Source organism: Hypanus sabinus, chromosome 7 (assembly GCF_030144855.1).
Source record: "Hypanus sabinus isolate sHypSab1 chromosome 7, sHypSab1.hap1, whole genome shotgun sequence".
NCBI lineage: Eukaryota > Metazoa > Chordata > Chondrichthyes > Myliobatiformes > Dasyatidae > Hypanus > Hypanus sabinus.
The window spans coordinates 126,369,970-126,389,251 of record NC_082712.1 but is presented as its reverse complement, the minus strand read 5'-3'; the positions used below and the strand labels follow the sequence as shown (position 1 = coordinate 126,389,251).

Here is a 19,282-nt window from a genome sequence, read left to right as displayed (position 1 = left end):
GAATTCTAGAGATTTATAATGCTGTTCATTCCAGGCTGATGAGTCTATAGTTCTGTTTTCCTTTCTTCTCTTGAATAGCAGTTCTTAATTTGTTACTTTCCTACTTGCTAAGGCTATTTATTACACACACTAGGGCATACATTAGGAGTTTGATGTCTGCGAGTTCTGTGTTATGATACACACTTGGGCTTGAGCATAAGTGGGCAATAATTTTGAAGTGTGCTGATAACATGAAGTTTGGAAATTTAATAAATGAAGAGAAAATATTCATGGCTTCAGAAAGACATGCTGGTCCAAAACCTGGGCCTTCGTACCTCCCTCTGAAACTGGATCCTTGATTTTCTCACCAGGAGACCACAGTCTGTGCAGATTGGAAATAACATCTCCCCCTCACTGACAGTCAATGCTGGTACACCTCAAGGATGCGTCCTTAGTCACTGCTCAAATCTCTCTACACCCACGATTATATGGTTTTGCACAGCTCAAAGGCCATCTATAAATTTACTAACAGCACAATTATTGTTGACAGCATTTCAGATGGTGACTAGAAGGCATACAGGAGTGAGATAGATCAGCTGGTAGACCAAGGGATTGATTGTGGACTTAAGGAAGGGAAAGTCAAGGGGACACATACCAGTCCTCATCAGGAGTAGGAAGGGTGAACAATTTCAAATTCCTAGGGGTCAACATCTCTGAAGATCTATCCTAGCCCTAACATATTGATGCAATTACAAAGAAGGTGTGGCACTAAATTCGGGAATGGTTCTCGAGGACTGGAAAATTGGAAATGTCGCTCCACTCTAAGAAGGGAGGAAGGTAGAAGAAAGGAAATTATAGGCCAGTTATTCTGACTTCAGTGGTCAGGCAGATGTTGGTGTCCATTATTAAGACGAGGTTTCAGGATACTTGGAAGCACGTGATAAAATAGGCCAAAGCCATCATGGTTTTCTTAAGGGGAAATCTTGCCTGACAAACCTGTTAGGATTCTGGGAGGAAATAACAGACAGGATAGAGAAAAGAGAGTCAGAGGATGTTTTTAACTAGGATTCTCAGAAGGCCTTTGACAACGTGCCACAATTGAGGCTGCTGAACAGAATTACAGGCCCATTGTATTATGGATAGATTGGCTGACTGTCAGGAAACAGAGTGGAAGCAAAGGGATCCTTTTCTGGTTGGCTGCCAGTGACTAGTTGTATGGCTCTGGGTCAGTGTTGGGAACGCTTCTTTTCACATTATGTGTGAATGGTTTGGATGATGGAATTAATGGCTTTGTGGTCAAGTTTGTAGGCAACACAAAGACAGATGGAGGGGGCAAGTAGTGTTGAGGAAGCAGGGAGTCTGTTGAAGGACTTAGGCAGATTGGGAGAATGGGCAAAGAAGTGGCAGATGGAGTATAATGTCAGGAAGTGTATGTTCATGCACTTCAGTAGAAGGAATAAAGACAAAGACTGTGTTCTAAATAGGGAGGAAAATTTAAAAAATCAGAGGTGCAAAAGGACTTGGGAGCTCTTGTGCAGGATTTCCTAAAGAATGGCCTGTGGATTGAGTCGGTGGTAAGGAAGGCATAGGCAATGTTATTATTCATTTTGAGAGGACTAGAATATAAGAGCAAGGATGTAATGTTGAGGCTTTGTAAGGCATTGGTCAGACCATACTTGGAGTATTGTGAGCAGTTTTGGACCCCTTTTCTAATAAAAGATATGCTCACATTAGAGACGGTTCAGAGGAAGTTTTTGAGAAAGAAAGCGTTAATGTACATGGACCCCATGGAACGCTTGATGCTCTGGGCCTGTCCTTGCAGGAGATTAGATCTCATTGAACCCTATTGAATATTGAAAGACTTGGATAGAGTGGATGCAGGGAGGAAGTTTCTAATAGTGGGTGAGTCTACGACCAGAGGGACAAAACAGAGAAGATGAAGAATTTCTTTAGTCAGACAGTAGTGGATCTGTGGAATTCATCACTACAGGTGGCTGTGGAGGGCTAATTGAGTATATCTAAAGCAGAGCTTCATAGCTTCTTGATTAGTCAGGGTGCCAAAGGCATAAGAATGGGGTTGAGAGGGATAATAAATTGGCCATGATGAAGTGTTGGAGCAGACTTGTTTGGCTGAATGGCCTAATTCTGCTCCTATGTCCTATGGTTTTATGATTGATGCCGCATTTTTGAGCATCACCTTTTTAAGATGTACTCAATGCCAGTGAAGTTCATGCCCATGATGGACTTGGCTGAGCTTACAACTTTCTGCAGCTTTTTATAATCCTATGCAGTGGCTGCTCCATACCAGACAGTGATGCAACCTGTTAGAATACTCTTCATGATACATCCGTAGGAATTTGCAAGTGTCTTTGGTGACAGACGAATTCTCCTCAAACTCCTAACGAAATACAGCTTCACTCTACCTCACTATATTTTCCCTCTCTTTTTGCACTATTTATGTAATTTTTGTATATACAGTGGCTTCCTTATTCAATAAGTATTCAAAAAGGGGGAAAATATGGTGAGTTAGTGTGCATGGATTTGTTGTTCATTCAGAAATCTGATGGTGGAGAGATGAAGCTGTTCCTGAAATGTTGATTGTGTGTCTTCAGTCTCCCATTTCTCTTCCTTGATGGTAGCAATCAGAAGAAGGCATGCCGTAGGGGTGGAGGGGGGTTAGTTCTTAATGATTGGAGATGCAGAATCCTTGTTAAATTGGGCTGTTGGTTAATCGGGGCTGTGGTTTATTTGGGACAACTCTTCAAGAATAAAAACAGATGGAGCAAATAGCTGGAATTCCCTTTTGTTTATTTGGGGCACAATGCCACTTAATTGGGACAGGAGACTGCTGCTGAACCGTTTTTAACCATCATTACTTGCATGCATTTGAGTGTCTGTTAGAAACAACATTGCGCTTAGAGTGAACAGTTTTTAAATAGTTTCATGCATTTGTGTTCAAAAAGTGACAATTTTTTGTCACTGATAGTTGGTGAGAATTACGCAGCAAGATAATTTGGAACTGTTTTATCACTGTGGTTTCAAGCTTTCAGGCTTGGAGATGCCAGAAATGGCCAGGAGTGAAAATTTAACAATTTCACGACTTGAACAATTTAGGAACTACGAAGAATTTGATGGTATCAACAATCATCTTGAATATTACAATGAAAGTGAAGATTTGGAGGATGCATTTGTTGAAAGCGTTTTATGAAGACAGTCCATTATCTGCACTAGGTGTCTGCACTGATTGGCGTACACTGAATGAACACCTCCATCAATTATTATTACGGACTAATACATTATTTGCAGTAGTATGGTAGTATTATAATTTGTTCTGTATTTTACTTAAATGCATAATTTGCGGCACAGTTAAGTGTAGTTGGTCTTTTTATACATTTTATTATTTCCATGAAACTGTGGCTAATTGGGGCAGCCACTTAATTGGGACAAAATGTACTGGTCCTGATGTGTCCCAATTAACCAGATTCCACTGTATACACTTCCTTGTTATTTTAATTATTTTTATAGTTTATATTATATATTGTAATGTATTGCTGCTGCAAAAGAACAAATTTCATGACATATGCTGGTGATAGTAAAACTGAATTCTGTTTCTGAAGTGGAAGATAATGGTAGATTCAGTTTAATGCAGAGAAAGATTATGTAATGCAGATAATAAAAATATGAAGTTTCAATTGAATTACACAGTTCTGAAGGGGCTACAGAAGCAAAGAGATTGTGTCGCTATATTTATAATATAATATATAATGTGGGCCTTGTAAAGATATTCAGCCCACGACCCTTTGTTCACATAAATGACTATTGTAACCAGGAATTTTGATAAATTTAGCTGAGAACTTTTATTTGTGAATCACATGCTCCTTTTTTTACAGTAGAGCCCCAAAAAATAGGGAAATTGTAAATCATGAAAAACTAAAAATTCAAAAATTGAAATGACAGCATTTCAAAAGTTTTCATTTCCCCCGTTGCTCAGTACTTAGTTGAATCAGCTCTTGCAGCTATTACAGCCAGTAGATTTACTGGATGTCCCTATTAAGTTTGCACAACGTGTTGGAGCAAGATTTGCCCATTTCTCCTTGCAAAATTGCTCAAGCTGCGCCTGGTTAGTTGGAGAGAAGTGGTGGACAACAATCTTGAGGTCTGGCCAGAGATGTTTAATCGGGTTCAGGTCTGGACTTTGGGCCACTCAAGGACATCAATTTTCTTCATTTGAAGCCAATCCTTGGTTGCTCTGGCAGCCGCCGTCCTGTTCAAAGATGGACTTCCTCCCCAATTTAAGCTTTCTGGCAGAGGCTAGAAAATTTTAATCTATGATCTCTCTGTATTTAGCAGCATTCATCTTCTAATCAATCCTGACCAGATTTCCAATTCCTGCTGCTGAAAATCATCCCCGTAGCATCAAGTAAAGTCAAGTCACTTTTATTGTCATTTGGACCATAACTGCTGGTACAGTACATAGTAAAAATGAGATATTTTTCAGGACCATGGTGTTACATGACACAGTACAAAAACTAGACTGAACTACATGAAAAAAACAACAATTACACTAGACTACGGACCTACACAGGACTACATAAAGTGCACAAGAACAGTGCAGGCATTACAATAAATAATAAACAAGATAATAGGGCAAGGTGTCAGTCCAGGCTTCGGGTATTGAGGAGCATGATGGTACCTTCACTATACTTCACAGTAGGGTTGGTGTTACATGGCTGATGCACGATCTTAGATTTACGCCACATGTGCCATATAGTGTTGAGGCCAAAGACTTCCTCTTTGGTCTCATCTGGCCGCAAGACCTTCTTCCACTTCTTTACAGTACCATTTCCATGATTTGTCTTGAATGCTCTTTTATTGTCTTTTGGTTTGGTCTGTTGAAAGTCTACCATTCTATTGGACCTTACAGAGAAGTGTGGGGGTGTGGTATTCTTATGCATTCATTGAAAATAGGTGGCAGGTGATGCTCCAATTTTCTACATCAACAAATTGAGTAAGTTGGTAAGGTAATATAGTATATTGCACCTGAGGAAAGTTAGCATAGTATTTACAAAAGGGATGGGTACCCTTTCAGCATCACAATTTTGCTCTGCGATTTTTAGTACGTAGTTGACAGGTTTTGGAATTTTTCTTCTGATTTGACATGATACACAATGTTTTGTACATTGAATCAAAAAGTCCCACCTCAATATATTTTAAATTTAGAAAATGGGAGAGTAAAATATGAAAATAGTTGTGGGGGTGGAGTACTTTCTCAAGACATTGCATATCAAGAAAGCTTCAAAAACATACATAGAATCTTGACTTAATATGAATAGAATGCAAGAAGATAGCTTTGTTTGATATTCTGGTTGCTGGTTAGGCCAAACATGGAACAAAATATCAGATCCTGTGCATGAGGAATATTGCTGGGAGAATAGTGATGGGAATATTCTTCGTGCTGCAATATTGCGAGTGTTTGGAGTAACCAGGGAAGCTGGGATCGTTCAGCTTCTTCAACCTTCAGCAAGAAGGGTTAAAAGTTGTTTCCCCTGGCTGAAGTCCATAATTGAATGAGATAAGTCAGGGTAACTGAGCATAAGAACAGCTCGCATATGGAGAGATGAGAGTAGGAAAGAAAAGCAGGAAAACAAGGATGTAGGGTGGTATGGTAGCGCAGTGGTTAGCACAACGCTTTACAGTATAGGCGACGTGGGTTCAATTCCCGCCACTGCCTGTAAGGAGTTTGTACATTCTCCCTGTGACAGCATGGGTTTTCTCTGGGTGCTCTGGTTTCCTCCTGTAGTCCAGACATTGTTGGTTGGTTAATTGGTCATTGTAAATTGTTCCGTGATTAGGCACAGATTAAATTGGGCAGTGTGACTTGAAGGCCCGGAACGGTCTATTCTGCACTTTATCTCAACAAACAAATTAATCAGTAAATAAATCATGTAACCTGATTTGGAGTGAGTTGATTAGTTTGTCTTACTTCAGCATTTGATGTGGTTATAGTCAATCATCTAACATTACTTCATCTTCCTGTTCTATCCTCCCACTCTTTGACTGGTATTGCCTAGATTTTCCAAGAAACCTAACATCTGATCACTCATGTAACCACTGAGGTAGGGAATTATAAAGACATAAGTGAAGACCTGTCTAGTTATCTCACATCCAACTTGGAATTCTAACTCAGTCAGTTCCAACCCAGGGCAGAGCACCAGGGCCCTTGGCTGTTACTTCTTGGTGATTGCAAAGTTGGTCAACGTTCCATTTCTCTTCAAGAGTAACAGTTCCTTTTGGGGGAAGTGTGCGTATCCAGTTTTGTTTTAAAAATACTGAGCCTCTTGATAACTTGCAAAGTCTATGGACTCATTGCACTTAGATTCTCTACTGGACAGCCCTATTTCTTGAGTAAGACTAAAAGACATTGAAATACTGCATGAATAGGCCTTACGAGCTGCGCCGTCCAACAATGATCTGATTTAATGACCCCTGACAATTTAAAATGACCAATTAACCTACCAACTGGTATAACTTTGGGCTGTGAGAGGAAAGTGGATCGCCCAGAGGAAACCCATGCAACGGCGGGGATTGAACCTGGATCACCTGTACTGTAAACAGACATCCCACCCTGCAAAAACTCATTTCAGGGAGGTAGCACCCCCGTCCCCCACAGCCCCATATCCCCCCCCCCACCCCAGTCGATCTTCAAGGGTGTACATAATACTTTGTTTAGTGATTTTGTCTAATCTGTAAACCAATTTGGTTATATGCAGAAAATGTGACATTAAAATATATGCTTATATTATCATGGAATCATTTTTTTATTCTATTAGTTTGGCCTCATCACGTAGGACATCAATAGAGTAGCTCCTTAGCAGCTAGCCAGGTAGCTTAAATAATGTTAGCTATGTCAATGAATGAATGACACCTGTTAAACTCACCTCAACACGTCTTTTACATTTTAACCTAACATGGCCGATAGAAAAGTCACTGTTGCAAACAGTGCAGCGAGCAACATTGTCATTATTTTTGAGGTTGACTATAAAGCCCACCCACAGAGAAAACTGATAGCACGAAGAGAGACCAATCAGGGTGCTCCTTCTCCCTCTTGCTCTTCCTCTCCCAGTCCCTCTCAAAAAAATCGATTTCTGGGATATTGTATATAATTTGCAGGCGTCAGGTAGCCATTATCAATATGAGGGAGACTCGCGGAACTTCCGGGAGAGGTGGGATGCCTGTGTAAAGCTCTGTGCTAACCACTACACTACTGTGCCGCTCCAATTGTTTTGGAAAAAATAGTTATTTCAGTGATATTTGTGAGGTTTCAAATAAATTCCACTGATTAAACAATATATCAATATTACTCTTATTGTCAGCTTTAGAAATACTTCGTAGCTTTCTATAATAGGCAGCGAATTATTTGATTTTTTTCCTTGCCTTCATTTTAAATTGATGTCACTTTGATCAGTTCTCCACCTCCTTACTGCTTTGTATCTGCTGTCATTCTCTCGGTGATTTTCACTGATGTTGATGCTGTCTGTCATCTTCGTTATTCATAATTGTACGCAGGAGAATGATATTGCCCAGTCTCCAAGGCAAGGGGTAGCTTCATGAGATGAGCAGATAAAGGAAAAATATCAAGAGTATCCCGGTGCAGTTTCATCGCATTCTTTTTGCAGCAGGAAACCAGTTACTTCCTTGACCCTATTGATACCGTTTCCACTTTAGCCAGGCAGGTCTCATCTTTCTCACCCCAGAACACCACCTGAAGTACAAACACTTTGCAATCTCTTCAAATAGAATTGTTGAGATATTCCAGACAGATGGTTACTTTTGGGGGTCCTGTTCGGTTGCACCTTCCTGATAGAAGTGGATTTAACTTGCTTCATTCTAGTGGATTGCTGGTAACCGCTCATAGTTTTTATCATTTCACTGCTGCCTTAAATGTTCATTGTATCACTGGCTCCGCTGTGACTTCTCCATTGCAATGCTTTCCTCTGCACTCGTGGGCCTCCTCCATTCCCCACCCTCTGCCTGGCTTTCTTAACGGCTTCCTTCTTCACTAATTCTTCCCCCTCGTCCCCCTGCTATTCCTCCCCTCGTTCCCCCCCCCCGTCTCCCCCCTCATCCCACTTTCCCCCTCCCGTTTGTCACAGTCCATTATGTTTCTTGTATTTACGAGTAAGAACATGAACCTCAATGCTTTATATAGACTTCGGTAATGAATTTTCTCTGAACTTTCTATGCATGAGCCAGTCTGAACTCAGTTTCTCCCTGTGGTCTCAATTAAATGGGTTGTCATTCAAGGGACCAAATCTGATCTCTATTACCCTGAGCAAGGCTAGGGACAAAGTTGGTCAGGGTTCCATTTCTGATCAAAAGGAACAGTTCTTTTTGGGTGAGTGCACATATCCATCTGATAAATAAAGGTAGTTTTGAATTATCTTTGGTATCTTCCATAATAAGTAAGCCAGTTGATATTCAGTGTGTGTTGTAGCGCTGTGGTTTTATCTTCTTGGCCAGTCCAGCGGGAGCCAGCACCTATAACAGTGATTGAGAAATGATGGGGACATGGGTGGCCATTTGGCCCCTTGAGTCTACTATCCCAAGTTGTGGCTTGGCTGATCTGAACTATGGGTTCTGCTGCAGTTTCAAAGCTGGTGGTGTGTTCAGATGCAGCAAACACTCTGTCCCTGGGTGTAATAGTTCGTCCATGTCCTCTACGTCTTTGTTATGATTGGAAAATGCTGATGGCTATTAAATATACTGTGCACATCAATTCCAGCACCCTATTTCTGTAGATTTTATCCTTACCTTCATAAGTTATCTTACGTTATGTGCTTTACGCCCTCACTTGAAGAAATGTCCAGTTTCTATATACATTATTTATGTTATATACAGGTATGTAGTTAAATGACAATAAAGTTCACAATATGTTCAGTGACTAGTTCGTTAAAGAATTTCAGCTATTTGAAAGAAGAAATATGTCCCCATTTCAGACTCAAGTGGTTGACCTCTTGACCTGATGCTCTGGTCATCTTCTATACTCCCTCAGCCAGAGGAAATACCCTCAGAATATCCACCATGGCAAGGCTTTTGGAAGTCTCTCTTTCCTCCGAAACACCAGAGAGTTAGGCACCTTTCTGCTCAATTATTCTTCAGTAGACAACTGTCCCAGAGACACTCCAGTGAACTTTCTCTGGAGTGTCTCTGGGCAAACATATTGGAATGTGAATAAGGAGACTAAAACTTTCCACAGATCAGCAGGTGTGGATGTATTTGGGCCCCGACCAAGATTACAGCAAGATTTACTTATTCTGCTGTTCCTTCTTCCGATATAAAGCAGGACCTCATTCGCTGCCTTAGTCATGCATAGTGTTTGCATGCTAACTTTACATTAATGATGTCAGGGTGTCCAGATCTTTCTGAGCACAAATATCCAATGGTTTCTCACTATTTAAAGAATAAATGCTTTCTTTTCGATTCTTCCTCGTTTTGCACCAAGGTATTCCCTTGAAATTTAACGAGTTCACCAGAAAACTTTTGAAAGTACTGTGTTATGTCTGAAGTAATGCTGGTATTAATAAGAATCACATGCAAGTGTTTGCAAAATATCCACATAAAGCACTGTCAAAGTCCCTATCGTGTCTGCCTACCATTTTTTATCCTTTCATACCGGCTGCATGATCTACACCACAAGAGATAGAGAGATGCCCAGCGAGTTGGGATAGGGAGAAGAGAAACACCAAATAAGGAGGGAGTTGGGGACTTAGGGGATCTAGAATTGCGTGCACTGACATAGAGAATTGATAAAACACTGTGTTATAAAGCTATGCTTAGAAGGGAAAGGAAACTGAAAGCAATAATACTGTATCCTGTGAGTTGATAATTTTGTTGAATCAGTAGTGCTTAGCTGCTCTTGTTCTGGTCAATACTGTCGAAATATTGCAGAAATAATTTTTATTTAAACATTGCTGATACTCGAAGAACATAACTTATAAATCTTTCCTTTATGTTCATTTGATTTATCTCATTTTTAAACAAAAGCCTAGTTTTAATTGGATCCTCGTGATATTAAGACTCTCAAACAAGGTAAACGGAATAACATTTTGCAAACAGTGAACAGATGGCATGTGCTTCTATATCAGGTCACCCAAGTGTTCAGGAATGTATCGTACAAGACTTGGCAGCCCCCACTACTGAGCTTTGCCTGCATTCTGGGTCCTCTGAAGGCCTGTCCTATTCCTTTGGCTTCAATCCTGCTGCACTTGGCCAACTCCTGAACCCCCCCTCAATGTGGTTCTTAATAAAGTGTAGGCCCTCAGCACCGTGGCTCTCTGGCACCAACTCAAAGCTTTTTTTAAAAATTTGAGTCTCTGGTCCTTTTCAGGGAATATAACAAACTTCGGTTATGCTTTCAGCTTCTGCTGAAATAGCATTCAGGTCAGCTCTCAACCCAGGCTGGAAAATAAAATGTGATATCCTTCAGAGGATATGTTTTGCCAACTAGCATTACTAAAGATTGTTAAATAGAACTGCCATTTAGTATTATTAAATTGTCTTTTTCTATTGCTGTAGTTTCCTGAACAAATCATTTTATATATTACAATTAAACAGGTCCCAGTACTCTCTTAGCCTTGGCAGATCGGTCTCCTGCTCGGATGATGCATTTAATTCAGTGCATATCATTTCAGTTAATTGATACCTGTCTCTTCCACTTTCATTTATTTCTCCATTTAAGCGACTGACAAAACGTGATGTGCTTGCTCATTTATGCACTTTCTTTTATCCATAAATTATTTAGTTTGTTTCACCAATATTAGAATAAAAACTTTGTTACACGTGCCCGGAAAGCCATCTTTTTCTACGCCATAAAGCTGTAAGCAATTCTGTTGGAAATACTGTATAGCAGTGAAATTCAGTCTCTGGTATCAGTTATGTTTCTGTCCTATGTGCATAATGACAGGACTGTAGGAGATTTTAAGGTAATTGAAATTGAATGTTTGTATCTAACCAAGTAGGAAGAGGTGGCTGAGAGTATTTTTTTTCTAGACAGGCAACAGCAGAAGACTGCACACTCACTGTTGCCTCTTCCTCACTGACAGGCCTGCATCGATGAAAACCTGAGTATGGTTACTTTTCTGCTGGAGCATGGCGCCAATGTCAATCAGCCTGACAACGAGGGCTGGACAGCCCTACACGCAGCAGCCTCCTGTGGCTTCATGGAGATCACGGAGTGAGTATGGAACTAATTAATTGTCATTAGCACATGAGCAGATTCCTCAATTAACATGAACTTAGCTTGCACCTCCAGTTTCTAACCTTCTTTACTTTGTACTTTGGTTCACACTTTGAGCAAAACTGGTTTAGGATTCTGAAATAAACAATTGCACAGATAGTTGTACATAATCTAGATCTTTGAATGGACAATGAGCTCAGGAACACTTTTTCCGTCTCTTTTTGCATTACTTAATTTAATTTCATAGATTTTTAAATTGTAATTTATAATATTTTAATCCTGTAATTGCTATGTACTACTGCCACAAAACAACAAATTTCAGGACGTATGTCAGTGCTATTAAACCTGATTCTGGGGCTGGACTTGCACAGGGTATTTTAGGAGTGGTCCCACTGGGGCTCTCGCGTTATTGGCGCAAGACATTTCCATTCTCGTACTCAAGCCCTCATGAGGTAAAGCACAGCATATTCTTTCCCTTCCTTTTTGCTTCCTGCACCTGTACATGAATCTCACAATGATATGTGGGGCTCTGTGAACAATAGCTTTCCACCTCTCACTGTATAAACAGTAATTCTGCTTTCTGTCAATTTTTCTCCTCTGATGCAAGGCTAACTACTCCATCCCTAAATAGTAGGCTTGCCATTGTTACTATCCAGTCTCTGGGAACAATTCTAGAATCTATGAAATTTTGGAAGATGATAACCAACCTATCCAGTATCTCCATTGCAACAACCTTCAGTGATGTGGTTCCTCGTGTTTTGGAGATTCATCAATTTTTACTTCTTTCATTTCACCAAAACTTTGTTTTCCCACTGGTACCAATTTCTCCATACACTCATTCCACGCTTCTAGTTCTCCACTATTTTGCAAAAGTTTTCTGTTTGTTTTTCTGAAGAGATATGCTGAATATTTACTTAATTTCCTTGCTATTTCCCTATTCCGCAATATAACAAACAGGTGCTAGTGATCAGTGATATATTAAGTTGAGTGAACTAAACTGATTAACTCAAACAGAAATGGGTGCAGAAGGAATCAGACTGAATGAAGGACAACCAAACTAAAAGGTGAGGGTGGGACAGATGTGACAGTTTAACCTTTCAAATCATCAATTGTTACACCATGACAAGAGTGAGAATAGCAACTAGATACAAGGTGGTCATTCTGCATCAACAAGGCCTCTCCCAAGGAGAAATGTTGTGGCAAACAGGAATTTCAAGATGTGCTGTCCAAGCTCTTCAGAAGAAGCACTAAGAAACATGCAAGGTTGAGGACCATAAACACAGTGGTTGGCAACAAAAACTGTGTACTGCAGGTGAGAAATACATCAAATTGACGTCCCCTATAAGTTGGAAGAAGTTTGGTACTGATAATCAGCTCTGAACTCACAGAAACCACTGGAACCCAAATACACTCCTCTACAGTCTGGGGAAGTCTTGTCAGAAATGAACTTTGTGGAAGAGTTGGTGCTAAAGAGCTATTCTCTGAAGTGGTCACAAGAGACTCACCGAAGCACAAAAGCACACGGACTGGTGTGCTGAACAATGGTGACAAATGCTCTCAGTCGATGGAGTCAAAAGTGATCTGATCAGAAACAATGCCGAGAGTTACAAGCAGATTCTCATCCATTATGCATTACCATCAAGGAGGCATCTGATTGGTCACAACTTCATTCTGCAGCGGGACAGTAATCCCAAACATACGGCCAAGGTCATGAAGAACTATCTTCAGTGAATAGAAGAACAAGGAATTCTGCAACAGATGGTGTGGCCTCCTTAGAGATCTGATCTCAACATCATCAAGTCTATCTGGCATTACCTGGAGAGACAGAAGCAAGTGAGAAAGCTAAAGTTTGCAGAAGAACTGTGGCAAGTTCTCCAAGATGCTTGGAACAGCCTACAGATGTTTTCTTATAAAACTGCACAGCATTGTACCTAAGAGAATTGATCCATTTTTTAAAGGCAAAGGGTAGTCACACCAAATATTGATTATATTCAGTTTTTTTCTCTTTAATGTTCTTAGTATTATACTTTTTGATAATTAAAAACTTTTAATGCCATTATTTTTGAAAGCATCTTCGCTTTACAGAATTTTTTAACATGTGCCAAAAGACTTTTGCACACTACCTATAACTGTATGGCAATGCCCGAGCTCACCACAACTCAGATGAAATTTAAGTTTAGGATCTTGAAATGGAAGCACAAGCCAGTAAGGTAAAAGGTGACAAGGAAGGAACAGTACAGAGAACAAATAAATTAGCTTCGATCGATGGAATGAGGTGTGATTTTAAAAAATTGTGGATGACATTAAAGTTGGTGATGTGGTGAGCAAGGAAGGTTGTTGAAGGCTACAGTAGGGTGTAGATCAGACAGAAAGTTGGGCAGAGAATTGACAGGTGGAATTTACTCCTGGCAGGGGCAAGGTAATGCACTTCGGAAATCCAAATAAGCAGAGACCATACTACATATACTAAGTGAGAGGAACAATGATGAACAAAGGGACTTGGAGACCAAGTCCATCATTAACTTAAGGTCAAAAGGGTGGTGAAGACGGCGTAGGGCATGTCTGCCTTGCTGGTTGGGACATTGGATATGAGAGTTGGGACAGAATGATGTATCTTTACTGAACACTGGTATGGATGCAGTTAGCGTAACGTGCATTTCTGGTTGCCACACAATTGGAAGGTTGTGATTGCGCTGCAGTGAGTGCAGAGGAGATTCACCAAGATGCTGTCTGTACTGGAGCACATCAGTAATAGGGAGAGATTGGATAGGCGAGACTTGTTTTCCTTGGAGTCAAGAAAGCTGAGTGGTGACGTGATAGATGTATTATCAGATGTGACCTGATTATGAGAAGCAAAGGTAGGGTGAGTCCTCAAAATCCTTCCTTTTCCCATGGGGGGGGCTGTCAAAAATGTAGTTTTAAGATGAGAGAATGGAGTTTTAAAGAGCATCTGAGAAGAAAGCTTTTACTCAAAGTGGTTGATATCTGAAGCTAGCTTTCTGAGGAGGTACTGCAATCAGATAGAGTGACAAGAATGAAGAGGCATTTAGTCAGATCTTAAATAGCCAAGGCATAGAAATATATGATTCTAATGTAGGCAACTGTGATTAGAGTAAAACCGGGTTTCAAGACTTTAATGATTCTAATAGACCAAGGGTCTGCACAGTTTAGTTATGGATCAAATTTCTCTGCTTGTTTTGTTCAGCAGGACATTTTCATTTGCCCATAGCACAAACACTCAGATCTGAAGTGAGCCTACCAAGAGTTCAGTTAAGAATTCTGTAGAGATTGGGACCGCTAGCTCTGAATTTATATTTTCATTCCATGTCTAGGTACTTAATTAAACAACGGGCCAATGTGGCATCTGTGAACAGTGAGGGTGAGTTGCCTATTGACATTGCCCAGGGGGAAGCTATGGAGAAGATGCTGAAGGAAGTCATTAAAAAGCAAGGTAAGAACTCCATGTAACTTGGTAACACTTTGGTAAGAAAGCAACACTTCACCATTAATGATCTTCAAAGGTCCATCGAATTGTACAGAGAATTCCAATCTGTGGAGAAAGGTTGACTTCAGTGCACTTTGGCTTAAGAGAGCAGTCCTGCAAATCTGGCAGCTGAACTCTTTACTTCAAGACAGACCAGATATTTACTAAATTTCAATCGCAGCTTTTAGACCCGGCTAAGGCAACATTGCTGGTGCCCTAGATACAGAAGGCCAATGAAGTCACATTGTCTACAATAGCATCAACACAAGTGATGTTAACAGGCTCAATAAACTGATTAGGAAGGCTGGCCGTGTTTCAGAGGTCAAACTCAACACACTGGAGGCTGTGATAGAATAAAGGGCCCTATGGAGAATCCTGGCAATTCTGGACAATGTTTCTCACTCTTTGCATGCCACCTTGGCTGAACAGAGGAGGACTCTTAGTAATAGACTGTGGTGCTCCAAAAAGCGCTTTATCAGGTCATTCTTACCCTTGACCATCATGCTCGATAAAGAGTTAACCAAAAGCCAGGGAAGTGATGACTCCCTCCTGTTAGACTGTTTATGGTAACTTATTTTTTTATTATTTTGATTTCTCTTCTAATATTTATATCTGTGCACTTGCAAAGCTACTGTGACACTGTAATTTCCTTTGGGATCAATAAAGTATCTATCTATTCGTCCATTCCCCCCCCCCCCCCCCCCCGATTTAAAATTTGCTTTAAAACCTGCATTTTTAACCTGCGTCCATCTTGGGTATTTTGGCATTTTTTGTTTTACTTTTTAAAACGTGTTTTGTTGCTGCTCAAGTTTCACTGAGGTAACTTAATACTTGTGATTTAAAAATGCTCTTTAGATGTGGTTATTGGTGCTGTGAAATTGACCCTGAGACAGAACAAATCAGCAGTTGTAGATTTCTCAAAATATGATTATATTTGTCTGTTTGGTTCTGTTAAAGCCCATTATTGTTTTCACTCAACCCGCAGTTTCTCCTTGAAGCCCATGTCTGAGACAGCTGCCAATAGATTCCTGTGCTGTCATGGACCATTGCTTTAGTGTTTGAAGGTGTAGGTGTGTGTGTGTGTGTGTGTGTGTGATAGACAGAGAGAAAAGAAGGCACAGGAAAGGGGTAGTGAAGAGAGAAGCTTGTGCTATGGATGGATGATGAGGATGAGATTGATGGTTAACTTTCAGGATGGAATGACAGAATTTTTAATTTTTTATAATTTGTTGAGGCACAGTGTGGAGTGAGCTTTTCTGGTCCTTCAAGCTGCGCCATCCGGCAGTCCCCTGATTTAACCCTGGCCTAATCATAGGACGATTTACAATGACCAATTAACCTACCTAACAGTATGCCTTTGGACTGTTGGTGGAAACCAGAGTACCTGGAGGAAATCCCAACATTCATGGAGAGAACATGTAAAATCATTACAGGCAGTGGTGGGAATTGAACCCAGATCTCCTGTTACTATAAAGCATTGAGCTGACCACTACACTACTGTGCAGCCTTGGAGTGTTGGTGGGAACATCTGGACACTAGAGGTTGTTAAATGTTATCTTAGTACAGTATTGGGGCAGGGGAAATTGGTAGTGCAGATTTATAGCAAGACCCAAGTTGCCTTATGGGTCTTTATTTATCATGCACATTACCCAAATCTTTGCTTTGGGAATAAGGCTGCATTCTCCCAGAAATGGAGACACAAGGGACTGCATTTGCTGGAATCTTGAGCAACACACAAAGGAATTAAGCAGATCAGGGAGCATTTATTGAGTGCACTGGACATTTGATGTTTTGAGTTGGGTCACTTAACCACTCCAGATGAGGAGTGCCCACTGAAAACATTGAGTCTGTTCCCCTCCGTAGGTACCGCCCGATTTGTGGAGTTTTGCATATTCTTCCTGGGAAAACCCAGCCACTTGGTCTGGATACTGCTGCAATGGTTCCAAAAGGGTGATGATGTAATTCCTTACAGCCTTGGCAAAAAAAAAATTTAGGATCACAAATCTCATTGCTGATGGGAAGTGTCCAGTCAACTTTTCCACGTGATACAAGGCAACCTAGGAATCACTGTTGTACTCTACTCCAAGCGGAGAATAAGATTGTCCCTTGTAAAATGCTGTGAAATGGATAGGCAGTTGAATTTCTAGGCAAATGCTTTGATGGCTGAGGGAAGACTTTGTGTGTCTAAATTGTGCAGTAATGCATCAGTGCTTTTAATCAGCTGAATTGCTGTTTCTCATCAGTTGTTCAAACCTATTTAAAGAGATGACAAACTGATTCTTTTAGGTAATGTTTATCTTTTTCCGATTTTTTTCAAAGACCTCGTGCTTTGTGACTGTGAAGGCTTGTGTGAGAAAAAGGGGAATCGGATGATCTTCCTTGCAGTTTGTTTCTGTTCTATACATTTCAGCATCGCTGAGAGATGTGTCTTATTTCCAGTATTAATCAAGTCATTTTTCAATATGTCAGTTTGTTTTAGAAGCAGAAACCCTTTACTGGTCAACAACTGCAGATACTGGAAAGGGAGAGATTATGGTTGGAAATCTAAAGTGATTATTGACATTGGAGCCACTCCTGCACGTGTGCAACAACTTTCATTCTCTGGTGCTGGAATCATAGAATTCTTGAACCAAAGAAAGAGGCCATTTGCTTCACTGTTCACATTTGATTCATGTCCAGCAATCTATTCAGTTCCATGGTAAACACAAAGTACACTGCAGATTCTGTGGTCAAATCAACACGTACAAACAAGCTGGATGAACTCAGCAGGTCGGGCAGCATCCGTTGAAATGAGCAGTCAACGTTTCGGGCCAAGACCCTTCATCGGGACTGAAGAAGGAGGGGGCAGGGGCCCTTTAAAGAAGGTGGGGGGAGGTGGGGTGGAAGGTGGCAGGTGAAAATCCAATCGGGTGGGGGAGGGGAAGCAGGGAGAGGATAGGCCGGAGAGGTGAAGAAGCAATGAAAGGGGAAAGCACTATGGGTAGTAGAAGAAGGCAGAATCATGAGAGAGGTATTAGGCAGCTGGAAGAGGAGGCAGAGTGAAAGTGGGATAGTGGAAGGGAGAGGGATGGGAATTCCTGGAAGTTGGAGAATTTTATGTTCATACCAAGGGGCTGGAGGTTACCCATTGCCCCATTGCCTCTGTTCTTTCCCCATAGCGCTGTAATTTCTCCCTGAGATGCCCATCCTATTCCCTGGCAAATGCCCTGATTCATTCTCTTTCCACTACCATTGATGTCCAGATCATTCAAAGCCGTATACTGTGTAGAAAAGCTTTTCTGTACCTTTTGGCTTTTGCTTTCAAACCTCATGTCTTGGTCCTCAAGCATCCACATCGCTAAAGCTGCTTTCTAAAACCCATCATGATGGTGGAGACCTCAGCTAAGTCTCCTCTCAATCTGGTTTCCAAGGAGAGCAACTCCAGCTTTGGCAATTTAGACTGCATCTGAATTCCTTCACTCTGGAGTCATTTTAGTAAAGGTTCACATTCTTGCTGAGGGATCTTTGTATTCTTAAAGTGTGATAAGCAGAATTGGATACACTGGTAGCCTAACAATGTCCAATCTGGGCTCTACCTTTGTACTCTATACCTCTATTTTTGAATCGTAGGATTCCATATGTTCTGTTAAAGTTCCATGTACACATGTCAATGTCTTTCTCTACACGCCAGGTACCTGATTCTGGCCACAAACCCTCTGAATCCCCAACCAAACAGGGCAACACGATCAGAATTTCCAAACTACCAGATGCTGGATTTTTGGAATTTTTATTCCTGTAATTGATTGCAAGGTTAAAAGTGAGGTTCCAATATATGAAAAATAATTAATAGATCTGAGTAACCTGCTGTACCTTTATGATTAAACAAGTAACTGAGCCAGCTTGCTCTGAACCAAGCACAGAAGGAATGTCATGGGAACTATAATGATCTGGAGCGTTTGAAAGTATAATTGTATATAATTGTAATGATTTTATGCAATAACATTAGAATAGTAATTATTTAGAATAGTTTCAAAGTTTTGAGTTGCTCAGAGATGACTGCAGATGGTTAGAACTCAGTTGTTGAACAGGGATTTCTGCTGCAGGTTTTGCAGTGTTCATGCCAGCCCCATCCATTAGAGAGTGCTGTATTACTCTTCATCCTTACCTAGTCAATTGACGGCCCCCAAGTTTTATTCAGCCATGGGTGTTATTTCAGTTGGTACATTTAATGTCAGAGAAGCATACACAATATACATCCTGAAATTCTTTTTCTTTGCAAACATCCATGAAAACAGAGGAGTGTCCCAAAGAATGACTGACAGTTAAATGTTAGAACCTCAAAGCCCCCCCAGCTCCTCCCAATGCACAAGCAACAGCAAAGCAATGACCCCTCCACCCCCACCAGCAAAAAAATCATCAGCACCCTCCACTGAGCACTCAAGCGTACAGCAAAGCATCAATAAAGACACAGGCCTGCAGTACCCCGAAGTCTACTCGTTCACCTGGTAATTTGACATACCACAGGCTCTCTCTCTCTGGCCCACCCTAATAAGGGAAAAAAGAGGTGTCCCCATTTCGCAGCGAGAGGGAAGACATAACAAACA

The 19,282-nt window shown here is 40.8% G+C and overlaps 1 protein-coding gene across 9 annotated transcripts in view; it reads left to right on the top strand.

The window, feature by feature from the left end:
• Positions 1-19,282, top strand: part of LOC132397161 (protein phosphatase 1 regulatory subunit 12A-like) — a 183,882-nt gene that overhangs the window by 52,246 nt on the left and 112,354 nt on the right. For all 9 annotated transcript variants that reach the window (XM_059975547.1, XM_059975546.1, XM_059975550.1 and 6 more), the window contains exons 2-3: positions 11,082-11,212; positions 14,548-14,666. In XM_059975547.1, the coding sequence (XP_059831530.1) occupies positions 11,082-11,212; positions 14,548-14,666 (250 nt within the window). The remainder of the gene's footprint in view (positions 1-11,081; positions 11,213-14,547; positions 14,667-19,282) is intronic.